The sequence below is a fragment of the Mus pahari genome, chromosome 4, assembly GCF_900095145.1.
Source record: "Mus pahari chromosome 4, PAHARI_EIJ_v1.1, whole genome shotgun sequence".
Lineage (NCBI taxonomy): Eukaryota > Metazoa > Chordata > Mammalia > Rodentia > Muridae > Mus > Mus pahari.
The window spans coordinates 118,588,241-118,601,569 of record NC_034593.1 but is presented as its reverse complement, the minus strand read 5'-3'; the positions used below and the strand labels follow the sequence as shown (position 1 = coordinate 118,601,569).

At 42.3% G+C, this 13,329-nt stretch overlaps 1 protein-coding gene across 6 annotated transcripts in view; it reads right to left on the bottom strand.

The window, feature by feature from the left end:
• Positions 1 to 13,329, bottom strand: part of Col25a1 (collagen type XXV alpha 1 chain) — a 417,766-nt gene that overhangs the window by 43,781 nt on the left and 360,656 nt on the right. For all 6 annotated transcript variants that reach the window (XM_029537736.1, XM_029537737.1, XM_021195769.2 and 3 more), the window contains 5 exons: positions 11,202 to 11,264; positions 8,378 to 8,446; positions 7,573 to 7,617; positions 5,629 to 5,673; positions 4,677 to 4,754 (listed from right to left, as the gene is read on the bottom strand). In XM_029537736.1, the coding sequence (XP_029393596.1) occupies positions 4,677 to 4,754; positions 5,629 to 5,673; positions 7,573 to 7,617; positions 8,378 to 8,446; positions 11,202 to 11,264 (300 nt within the window). The remainder of the gene's footprint in view (positions 1 to 4,676; positions 4,755 to 5,628; positions 5,674 to 7,572; positions 7,618 to 8,377; positions 8,447 to 11,201; positions 11,265 to 13,329) is intronic.

The following is a 13,329-nucleotide window of genomic DNA, read 5'->3' as shown; positions in this document are numbered from 1 at the left end:
GAAGAAGAAGAGGAGGAAGAAGAAGAAGAAGAGGAGGAAGAAAAAGAAGAAGAGGAAGAAGAAGAAGAGGAGGAAGAAGAAGAAGAAGAAGAAGAGGAGGAGGAGGAGGAGGAGGAGGCGGCGGCGGCGGCTGTGAGTTTGGGAGTATGTTTGTGGGTGTAGGAGGGGTTAGAGGGAAGAAAAGAAAAGGGAAATGATGCAATTGTATTTTTAAGTATATAAAAATAATGAATTACAGTACAGTGTTAGTGATAATTTTTTTTTTAAAAAAGAAACCTAGGAAACAGAGATGTTTTTATTGTGATTTGTGAATTTTTAACCATCTTGAGTCAAACCAAAAAAGGCTTAAGGCAATGTTCACATAAACCACAATATCTTTTGTTTTTGTAGACCAACATAATTTAATCATCTTTCCAACCAAACAGACACAGGAGAGTAATTTGCAAAGCCAGAACCTAGACAGCACACGTTAACTTGGGGAATGTAGACCTTTCACTATGGGAAAGACAAGTCTAACAAGTCTAGAGTAGGACTGGGCAGGGAGGGAAGATGGGTTCGAGCAGTTGAGCGAGATAAATTCTTTTTTATGTTGCTTGGTGTCAGACAGAAAAATAATGAGATGCATTAGGTTTTTATTTTACTCCATATCTTCAGCTCCAGTCAAAAGCATATACTCAGCCATTTGTTATATGAATTTAATTTTGTTTCTCATTTAACTACAAATGAATGGATGGAAATTATAAATACCAAATTCAGAATGCCAAATATCTTAGGCGCATAATATCCATAGTGCTTCAACTATTTTATCTCCTACATTGGATACTGGACCCAGGAAAGTTACTTAAACTAGGCTCAACATTTTTTTTTTCATAATCTGAACTATTTCATAGAATAGCAGTTTTTAACCAAAGCCACGTGAAAATTTATAGCTCTAATGTGATAGTGTAACTGTAATACATTCATATCCATGTAGTTATTCTAGAGTTTTGGACAAAATGTTTCTTTAAAGGATACAATCATGAAGCAAGCACCATCCATCATTGGTGAGAGATTGAGGAGAATAAATGTTTATCAGCTCCCTCTTCCTCTAATGCCCTGACTTGACTGATTTTATTAGAGACCCTTAATCCACTAGAGTACTTTGTTAGGAAGATAAACAAATAGCCGTCAACTGAAAATGACTCTAAGCTCTTTATAAACACAGCATATGGTTTCCCAGCAATAATACATCACTAGGCTGGGAGACAGTGTAAAATCATGACTATGGCAGATACAGACTGGATATGCTTTACGGTCATACAGAACTCAAGATGAGAAAGGGACGCTGGGAGTATGCACCTTTTCATTTTAAGAAACAGCTGTCAGATTTATTTTTCAAAACGTACAGTGCTTTTAGGAACTCCAGTAGAGACTGTTCAGGAGCTCTTAAAAACTACCCTCAGGTTATCCTCTGCATTTCCTGAGCTCTTACAAAAACATTGACTCCATTTTGCAGACAAGGTCAGTGAAGCATAGATACAGTGATTTCCCTAAAATGACCCATCTCGTACGCGGTGGAGGGAAGAATGAGATAGAAATGTCCACTTCAGTATAAGCTTAGCCCATATGCCCGCTCATGCAAAGAATGCTTTAAAAACACTTCAATACGTTGCAGAAATTGCCAGTAAAACTGGAGGATTTCTTGGAAGAGTAGAGAAGTGGATGCCTCTCAGGATGATTTGGAGGAGAAGTGTCCCCCGTGGGCTTAAGTATTTGAATGCTTGGTCCCCAAGTTTGTGGCACTGCTTGGGAAGGTTATAGAATCTTTAGGGAGGTAGAGCCTTCCTGGAAGAAGCATGACTGGCGGTGGGCTTTGAGGGTTTATAGCCTCACCCCATACCCACAACCAGCCCTCTCTTTTTCCTGAGTGTGAACACAATGTGAACAGCCACATCCCTCCTTCTCTTTTTCCTGAGTGTGAACAATGTGAACAGCTATCTTTCTGCTTTTGCGTCCATACCTCCGATGTCTTTCACCACGTCTATTCTACCATGATGGACTCCATCCCACAGGAACTATAATCTAAAAGCTTCCCTCTAAGACCTTTTTTGGATGGTCAGGTACTCTACAGAGCACAGGAAGCAACTGGAACACAACTTAAAGGATGAGACAAGGCCTATGGGGCAGTATAATATTGCTAATAAAGTTTAAGAGCAGTCCCTATTTTACTAAGTAAGAATTTTGAAAACATTGTAGGCCCCAAAACAACAAAAAACAAAATAAAAAAAAACCCTGACTATTCTTTGTCTCTGCATCTCCATATAAAATTATCAACTTGTAGTGGGAAAGGGAAACATTTAGAAAGTTGGCTCAAGAATTTGACAATAACCCCAAGGTTGCTGTTTGTGTTTAAGCCGCTTGTAATGAGGAATGCTAAATCAGGCTGTTGGCTGAATATATTATCCAATCCACATCTGTCCAGATAGGAAACATGGGAATAAAAAAGGCCAGCAGAGGTAGCGAAGCCCACATAAAACTATGAAAATTAGACCACACTGGCAAAATCATGAGGATAGAAATATTAAAATAGGTATAAAATAGAGGAAAGTTGTTAAGGCATCTTGTGTGCTTTTAATCTAAAAAATGGCTTATACACAGAAAATATAATCATTCGTCCAGTCACTAACTGCTCATTGCACATTTACAAGCCCAGGCAATATAAACATAGGACTTATTTTCTGTCACCAAGAAATGTAGAGCATGGTATTTAAAAACCAAAACTGATTATGTGATTAGAGAGTAATCATGTCCAATATTGGACCCTGACTTGCACTGTATGGACTTAGAAAAAGAACCCAGCTGGTGACAGCAGTGAATTTATGGATCAGATTCAAGGATAAAAGACAGGAAAAGTAATGAATGAACCTAGGCAAAAAAGATTTGTGGAGATATGATTAAAATGACCATGTCATGGGAAAAAATATCCTGGAAGCAAATAGAGCAGGGTAGAGCCTTAAATGATGTCAGATGGAGGAATCTGGTCTTAGTCCAGTAGGCAATAAGGACTCATGAAGAGATTTTAGCAAATTACAGTAATAAAAGTAATGACAGCTTATGAAAAAAAATCAGCCTTAGAGGCATTCACAGGTTAGATCAGAAGGGCAAGGAGACACTGGGGTGGCAAAATTGGTCACAAGATTGGTTCAGTGTTAGATATGAGTAAACAGCCTGTGCACCAGTATTTGGGAATGCACAGGTTGGGTATGAGGGGATACGCTTTGAGAACGCTCCTGCTAGGACAGGTTTCAGGAACATCTGTAAGAGGCTTCTAAACCTTCTGTCTTGAGCAAGAGGAAGACAAATGGTATCAAGTTAGTTAGTTAGTTGATCAGATGAGTCATGTACTTGGTGGGAGAAGTACACAGCAGAACAGGGTGTATGTGTGCAAGTCAGTAAGGAAAACACGTGGCCATGAGACCCCAGAAACGGCGGAACCACAGAGGAACAGCTGTTGGACCTAAGGAAAGATCAGGGACTTCAGGCTAGCCAGTCAGGGTGGATAAAATGTGTGGAACACCGAAAGAGAACAGCTTCACTAGAGCAAGAGAAGGAAAGGATGGAGAGCAGAAAGCCAGATAAGGCAAAAAGATTTTTGAAAGGATGGTGATTTGGTAGAAGTGTCACAGGAAGGTTGAGGGAGATGACTATTACAGACTTTACCCAAGGGTCACTACTGGGTGACAGTATAATGGACATGTGTAAAACAGAAAGCATGAATAAGAAGCAAGGGTAGGAGAGCAAGCCACTCGTTTTCACTGAATGAAAAGAAATAAATGGAATGGTAGCCACAGATGCACAATGAAGACCAAGAGGTGGCTTCCTAAGTGTGTGACACATCTTTAGTAATTTGCTCCCCAATAACTCAATGAGCTATTCACAGCTCGTATCTTCATTTCAAATATGGAGAAAGAGAGGGACACAAAAGTGAAAGAACTGGCCAGGTCACATCTCTGGTAAGCCAGGCAGATGAAACCTGAATCCAATTGATTCAGTCCAGCTCCTGCTCGGCCTTGTAAAATTCCCTCTTTGAGTAAGGAAGCAAACATTTACCTAAACGAACACAATGTTTATACCTGATAAAGTTTAGGAATATTTAAAAGTAAAAGAGAAACAAAAGCAAGAATTTAAGATGGTACAAATTAAAGACTCCTGGTGAAGGAGACAGGAGGGCTTGGGAGGGAGTAGATGTGCTTCCAGGAAGTGGTGGACAGAGAAATCAGCGACGAGCTACGTGGGCCAGCTGTGGGAGAGTGGGTTGAGGGAGAATGTCCCTGTAGGCTTGGATAGTTGAACACTCAGTCCCCAGTTGGTGGTAATGTTTGGGGAGGTGACACAGGTGATACAGCTGGAGGAAGCACATCACTGGGGTCAGGGTTTGAGAATTAAGAGCCTCACCCCTCTTCCGGTTTAGTCTCTGCTTCATGTTTTTGACAGAAGATTCGAGTTCTCAGCTTCCTGCGCCTGATGCCACGCCTTACTGCCATTATGAACTCTAGCCTTCTGGAACCACAAGCTAAAACAGCCTCTTTCCTAAGTTGTGGTTGGGGCCTGGTCGCTTAACACAGCAACAGAAAACCAACACACTTAACTGTGTGTGTCACTCTCCGTGCGTCTTAGGGTAGAGAAGCGTCACTTGCCTGCAAGGCCTCGTGGAGGTTGCCGTTGTAGTCTATGACCTCAGTGGCTCCTGGATCTCCCTTTTGCCCAGGCGGACCCTGTGACCCCAAACAAGAGAAAGTCATGAGTTTCAGCCTAGAATACAAGATGCTGGTAAAAGTGGAGTAGCTTGAGGCTCCCTCCCCAAACTGTTATTTCCTTACTAAGACACAGTTACATTTCAGGATAGTAAGTGAACTTAAATTTCATTCATATTGTAAAGGGGAGGGATCAGTTATAACTTCCTGTCTATGGTGGATGTGAAACAGATTCCAAGGCACAAGTTAAACTTTGCATCTTGGAAATTATTATTGGCCGTCTTTGTATTTATTGAGAGAACCCCTAACCCCCTTCTATTTGTTCATGTGTCACAGGTCACTTCCTCATTCCTTAAGAAGAGAGCAGTGCTGGACAGAGCTCTGTAGGAAATGCTTGGCTCCCCCATAGGACTGTTATTCCATACGTCCCAATTTCTCCAATATTAGAGGAAATGGAAAACAAAAGAGAATATTATACATTCACAAATATACACCCCTATTCAAGACTACTAAAGCCCACACATCTCTCTATTTGTTCAGACTTTTATTCTACCTAATACAGCTTCTGAAGAACTTCCATGATCCATATCCCAATCCCCTGACTTTCCTAAGGAGTATGAATATATGGACTATTGTCTTAACTAAAAAACTGAAGTCTCATTAGCTGGGTTGCTGAAGGCTTTCTAGTTTTTGTTCCAGAATAAAGTGCACTGTATGGTAAGCGTCTCTACAGTACCTGCTGCTGGATAACAACACAAATGGCAAGGATGTAGTCACGCTGGGACGATCAGGGTCTACCACTAATGCTTTTACTGTGTAGTGTCTGTTCTGGTGCGGCTCACAAAAATCACACCGACATGCCTCCGAGTCTGAATCTAGACAAGAAAACACTCACCCGCGGTCCCAGAGCGCCAGAGTCTCCTTTGTCTCCACGATCACCCTTTGGCCACAAAACAAAACCATAAATTAGCTGGAGGACCACTGATGTAGCAATCGATCGCATACAAAGACTCGTTTGTTACCACACTTTAAACATGAATGCATACATATGAAGCAACCACCACCACCACCACCACCTCAACCCTTCTCAGAAAGCAGGGCATTGTGGAGCAATCGGACTGGCTGTGTTCTCTCTGGCCAGGTGGGATGGGCAAAAGCAATGTGAGTGATTTCCCTGGTGACCTCTGTTTTAGGGTGAGCAGGGCTGCTCTCCTCTGAAGGGAGTCTGAGTAATGGGAAAAGTGACAAGCCAACATGGCATCTGTCCCCAGAGAAGAAATGGAGAGAAAGTTGGGACAGGAAGGAAGGAATAGAGAACTCATTCTAGGGAGAACAGCAGTGTAAGGTCAGAGGCTGGACCTCCCTCAGATGACAGAGATCTACCTGTAGCTATTTCAACACTTAGTGCTGAAGGTGAGAGCAGCCAGAGAGACTGGATTGGCCAGGCTTCCTTGATGCCCCCTCTCCCCTTCTTCTTTTTCTCTCTGTGCCTTCTTTCTTTTTCTCTTTCAAAGCAGTAAGAAATAATCTCTGGGGTTTTATTTACAGTGTTATAACCCCACCTACAAAGATACCAAGAATAGTCCAACTTTCCGAATGATCAGAAGTCTAATGGGCAAGTAGTAGAAAACACTTAAATGTGGGTATATTTAAAGGTTTTAATAATTTACAATTAGAGTCCCTTTCTATATGAAATGCAAATCATCTTCCTGTCTGTAGGCAAGGACCACTGAAGACAGATACGGGGACTGTGCAGTTATAATTTTTTCCTATGCAGGCTATTAACAGCAATTAACAGGTTCTAATCTCTAGGGAACCAACAATCTTTAATCTCTAGTCCAATTTTTTATTTTTCCTGGTTATTAGCTAACAACATTTTAAGCAACAGTATACATGCTATTTATAAGCATCACAACAAAGGGACCATTGCTATTGTTGGTGACATTTTATTTCTAGTATTATTTAATGCATGTGCATGTGCCTGCACTGAGTTGCAGTGAGTGTGTGCAGGTCAGCGCACAACCGTGGGTGTCTGTGCCTGTCTTCCACCTAATTTGAAACAGGGCCTCTTTGGTATTTTTCCATGGTGTGAGCCAGGCTAGCTTCTGGGAAGCCCCCCATCTTTCCTCCTATCTTCTTGCAGGAGTGCAGGGGTTACAGATGCTTCAGCTGTTATGTGGGTTCTGGGGAGTCAAAGTCAGAGCCTCACATGGACAGGAAGCAGTCTTACTGACTGAGCCCTGCTCCTGGCCCTAGGGTGACATTTTTACCTCTCTGAATGGAGTTAGGTAACAAACTAAAGTATGACATGAACATTTGTCACAAAGATAGGAAATGAAGATTAAGAGCATACATTACATAAATCATTTATTTTTTTCCAAATAAACTATTCTCAAGAAACATGCCATCTGCCCTCTCTCAAAGAATAGCCTGAAGGGGGCTAACAAATGGCTCAGCAGGTAAAGACACTTGCCACTGAGCCTGACAACCTGAATTCCATCCCTGGATCCCAGGTCATGGAGGGAAAGAACTGACTCCCAGATTATCCTCTGACCTCCGCATGTGTCTTATGGCATACAGCACAACACACACACACACACACACACACACACACACACTCAGGTTAAGAAAAAGAATAGTCTAAAGGATAAGATCAGACAAAAACAAAAAGAAAAGAAAAAAAAGAAAGCCAAGTGCCTTGTGATACAATCACAGGGACAAACCAAATATAAATCCCCCAAAGAAACGGGTTTTATCTATAACAGGACTCGGTGGAAAAGGCAAAAGACACAGCTCTCGAAGGCCTGCAGTCACATCAAAATGGTTACTGGTTACTGACCTTTGACCCCTTCGGGCCTCTAGCTCCTGATTCACCTTGCTTCCCCTATTGTAAGAGAGTATGCAGATGAGAAAAAGAAGGACAGAGAAGGTAAGAACAGTGGCTCAGAATCAGGAGGAGTCATGAACACACTTCACCTGCCCTGCCCAACAGTGCTGCATAGTATTGCTTGTAATGATACACAGCATACGTATTGCCGTAGCAGGGGCTCACTCCCTGGTCTCTGTCAATTATGACTTTGGGGACAGTTTTCCTTCAGTGGCTGGGAGAGCTCTGTGAGTGACTTGTATGAGTCTCAGCAGGGCTTCTATGCATAGATTTCTTTTTCTTCAGAGACCATCCCCCTCATCTCCAGGAGGGGCTGGCTATTAGACTAGGGTGTGGCCACGTTAGTTTGCATAATGTTTAGGTAAATAAAGATTGCATAGGCAAATAAAACCTTGGCCATAATATTTTCAAGGTGTTACAGGCTACCAAGTTACCATGGAAACGAACACAGCACCCAGCAATGAGTTGTTTTTTGTCCCCCCTCAGCCAGCTGTACCACACATTGAGTGATAATGTGCAACATGACAGCACCTGTCCATTTACATCCAGAGATGTTATTAAATTTCTTCACTGAGCTGCATGGAGTAAACAAGAAAAGTTGAACTGCAAGATCACTAGCCACCAGTGTGCATTTCAATGAGGCATTTATGATTTGGGTTGGTTTTGTATCTGCTGAAGAGTTAGTTGCCTGCTTTAGAGCAAGAAACATCTATTCCCAGACCAAGGAACGCTCTCTTTCAGTATAAGAGTGACTGACCTTTGGGCCTGGGGCTCCAGGATCTCCTCGTTCACCTCTTCCAGGAGGCCCCGCCTCCCCACGATCACCCTGTCACAAATCACAAGACAGATAAATAGCAGCCACCCCATGGCTCTTCTCTGGCAAAGAGTACCGGAGTTCACTAAAACCAAGGTTAACAGAGCACCACTGCTTAGCCACAATGTACTGGTGCTACACTAATCTCTGAACATGACTGGTCCCACTATGTGCACAAACCGACCTGAGATTGTTCATTTTTGGTGCCGTCTTGCCTGGGCCAGCAAGCGCCTATGGAGCTGCTGGAACATTCTCATTGTATCTAGGAGGAGACTGCACACTGGTCAGTGGTGGACTGACTGGGGAAGGCTTACCCTTAAAATAGTTGGCTCGGGATGGACAGAATCAAAGGCGGAAGACAGCCAAGCCGTCTCTCCCTCTATAGCTCCTTCTCCTGCCCATGACACCACACTGCAGTCTTCTACCCCAACGGCAAGATTAGCACCAGGCACCGCATCCCAGACCTTTAACGGCTGCCTCGGAGTTTCAGTATCAGCTTCTAGGATTCTGAAACCTTCAGGCCGAGGTAGAGTCACATTCTTAGCATCCTTCTAGTGTGGATAGCTGGCTTTATGTGGGACATTTTTGCCTCCATAACCACCAGAGTTAATTCCCCTAATAAAACTCCTCCTTAACCTCCTCCTCCTCCTCCATATATGTATGTGTACATGTATGTACATACATGTTTACCTACCTAGCCACTGACCCACCCACCCATTCACTCATTGATGTTCCTTCTGTATCTCTAGAACTCAATAATGCAATTCTTCCTTATAGTCTCCATTCTATAAACAAGGAAATAGCTTGTTAAATGCAGCTATGTAAATAAACATAAGGACTTTTAAAGGGTTTCAGTATGGCCTATTATTAATTTATTATATTATTATTATTGTAAAGTGGAAATCTCATATTCTGTAGTGAATTTTAACTAATTCTAGCGAATGTTTAGCACAGTGGTGAAGTTCCATGCTTTGTACTGTGATACCCTGTTTTCTTGTACTTAGACAGAAAGTTAAGTTTTCCAGGCAAATGTAGTTTTAGACAAAGGCACAGGGACAGTCCTTGGGGACACACCATCCCTACTACAGATATCTAGATGCTATTAGTCTTTCTTCCTTAGAATCTGTCTTCACTGCCCTGCAAGTTAGAGATACAATCTTTTGTTTATTTTTTAGATCCATTGTTAGGGGTAAAAATCCAGACCATGTACAAAAATTGTAAAAGACCATTGTTGGGTCGAAATAGATGTTCAAATGGCAGATTTTCCCCTCAGGATCCAACTTATCCTGAGGCAATTCAGACAGGCAATTCAGCTAACAATTACGTTTAGAATATTGCTAAGGATGGCTTTTTATGCATCTACAAGCTTGTAGAAATGCCACACAGGTATATCACATCCCTTCCCTCTCTTTGAGCTTCAGAGTGAAGTATCTGCTCTTCAGAATCATGCCGAGTGCCTTTATAACAGCAATTACTGCCAACTTCATGGCTCTATGACTGGATATCCCTCTCAAGAAAACTATGGAATGGTATAGCTGCTGTCTATAAAAAGGGCATTTAGGGGTAGGTATCTCTACCAGTTGGGTTTCTTCTACTGTATAGCAAAAATCGGCAGGAGATCACAATGGCTTCCCCTGCTGGAACTTCCTCTCCTCCTGTGGTGGTGGGTATACGTCTCTGCTTGGTCACCTTCTCTCCTCTCCTGGTTTTAAAGCTCCAAGCTCCAAAAAATCCAACAGTTTTCATATCAACAGACAACTTATTTCCTCTCTAAGAAAGGTCTGTCTTGTGTGGATCTGTTCAGGCTTAAACAGAACATTTCCATATTTTGCTAATGGGCCTGATAGCTCATTATGTGAAAATGAGATTTCTTTGGAAAGCAACCATTGCATAACCCTATTGAGTTCCAGTCCCCATAGACCATGAACAGTTTCTACTCCCTAGGATTAGAGTTAGTTTCACTTGACCAAAGCAGAAATGAGGACTAGTCTGTTTGAATAGACCATGACATAGTTCCTTAACTATTGGAAATCACCCTTGGTTTATTTCTGGTGAATGCGGAACTCACCGAGGCAGAGTCTGCCGTGGTTCAAAAGTAAATGACTATATGTTGATGTCACTTTGTCCCTTTGATTCACGAGTCTGTCACGAGCACAGCTCCATCATCCGAGTCCTATCTTTTTATGTCTTATGGGTAGATAGAGCAAGAACTCCGGGCCTGACACTATCCGCAGCACTGCATTCTTGTTGTGTGGCCACACACAGCTTTTGCTTTCAGGGTCCTCTTTATGGTTGCCAAAGAGAACACCAAGAGATGGTTTTCATTATAGAATACTTCTGAAAACACCATTCAGGGTAGATCCTTGTGGAATGAAGTATTTAGACATCTCTGTAACATCCGTGGGGATGGGGTTAGTGTCCAGTTTACAAATGTATCCTAAGACGGATGAGGAAGAGCAGGGGATGGCCACCTCCAGCCCTCCTTTCTGCTTAGTTACCTTTCCGGGTAGCTGGGAAGCCAGCGGCATCACAACACATACTGAGGAATCTAGAGGACAATCTTTAACAACTACTATATTCCACCCACCCTCCGTGATGCCTAGAGCTTCCTGGGTATAACTTCCAATTGCATGCCTGGGTGGATCAGGCTGCCGCGGTTCGAAGGCAGAAGTACCTGGTCACCTAAATAGCAGAGTCATCTGACCTTTCCTTTGACAGAGAGGACACAATTTTCACAGGAAAGTAAAGGGAAGAAATGTCAACTTACTTTTGTTCCTGGTAGCCCTGGTAAGCCTGGTTCTCCCTGAGGACCAATGAAGCCTGGTTCTCCCTTAGGAAAAAAAAAAGATGGCAAACTCAGGCATTATTCATCAGACGGTACACTCAGTTCTTCCTACTGCCACATCATTTCCTTGATTATATACAACTGCTCTGGCTGAGATCAGACTACTTACTATAAGATGCTCATCAGTGGACATTCAGGGCAAAGCTCCAGAGACACGGAAGAAAGTGACAAGGTCACTGGATAAATGTGTCTATGATAATTTCTTCTCTCATCTGTTGTCTGGTGTTTCCTGCCACTCATCACATTAAGACCCTTTGTGTTTGGGTGGCTGTGGAAGGTCTTCTAAGACACCATTCATGTATTCATAGCCTTGTGAAATCTTTTCCCCCGAAGTCAAGTATAAATTCACTATGCAAATCTACTGAATAAAACATCCAGGGAGTGAAGGGACATCACATCTGAGACGAAGCTGTGCAGAGTGGCTTCTATTTGGGGTGGGTCTTCCCCGTAGTTTCCCACTTGGGTCACTTGTTTCGAGGGGAGCAAACTGTTTGAGTTGCCCGATGGAGCTGCCACAGACTAAGGACTGAGGTCTGCAAGAACCTTGTGAGGGAGTGTGGAGGTGGATGATCCCTCCCCTTAGAGGCTTCTAAAGAGAACAAAGCCCTGGATTCCTCACCCATTGCAGTCTCTTCAGGGACCCAGGGCCAGAAGCACCTGCTGTGCTCAGCTTAAACTCTTGTCTTTTGCAGACTATAAGCCAACTGTTTTCCTTTTTAGGCTAAAGTGGTAAGTAACGTTATAGAACTGAAACAACAGATATGGGCAGGGGAGTGATTTTGTAATGTTCAGTATCAAAGGAAAAAAAAAATCCTGCTTCTTGCCATACCTCTCAAGTATTATCTCTGCTATCTGGAGGAAATTCATCTGTGGCACAATAAATGGTACCCAGGTCTTAGAATAGATCTTCTAAGCCTTAAATCCCTCTGGGTTACAAGAATGATAAAGGATGGCCTTTGTTGCTTGTAACTAGTCCCTTCTAACCACCCCTGAACTGGTGTAAATGCTGAGACTTGAAGGGAGCCCCTTAGATATTGTCAAACAGTAAGGAACCAATCTGATTGCTAGAAAAATGGAATTCTGTTCTATCTTTTAGCCTAGGAGAGGGGGGAATGGCTGGAGATGGGATTCAATCACTAGACAGTAGTGATGACGTCAGTCAGGCAGGAACCCTTAACTGACAGGGCTAGTGTAGACTTTCCAAGTCAGCAGACATAGTTATGTGCCAGGAGGGTAGGACATTCAGATCCACAAGGATAGAGGCTTTTGTGGCTAGTGATCTTCTAGACATGTCCTATTCACCAGAACATTCTTTTTTTTTTTTTTTTTAGCTTTTATAATAAACTATAACAGCAAGCATAGCACAGTGTTTTCCTGAACCACGACTCAGTCGTGCCGATTCCTAAAATGGGTGTACTGAGAACTCCTAAATTAGTGATTCTCAACTAATTCGCATGTGGGATGCCAGCCCTTTGAGAGTTCAACAGCCCCCTTCACAGGGGTCATATATCAGATATTCTGCATATCAGATATTTATATTACAATTCATAACCAGCAAAACTACAGTTATGAAGTAGCAGTGAAAATAATTTTGTGTTTTGAGGTCATCACAACATGAGGATTAGAGGGTTACAGCATTAGGAAGGTTGAGAATCACTGCCCTAAATTCATAGCCAAATAAGAAAAAGTGCAGATAATCCAGGTTACCCCAGAATTTCCTACTTGCAACTGAGATGAAGTTAATCTTGCAGAACTGGCCCTAAAATCTGTGACACCTGAGGCTAAAAAGGACAGAGTTAGAATAGGTTTCTACTGAAGGCATCTAGTTGGTGTCTGAATCAGAGCTGGAGACATGGTGTTAGAAAAGAAATTATATATTTGATGTTAAAAAACAAAACAAAAAAACAAAACTAAAACCCAAAACCAACCCAAATCTGAACTGGTGTCTACGTTGTCTTGATTATACATAAAATTTATTTTCTTTTTAACTAGTCAAGGGAAACAAAATTGCTTAAAATATAAAATATGCAACCAAAATTTAAAGCAAAAC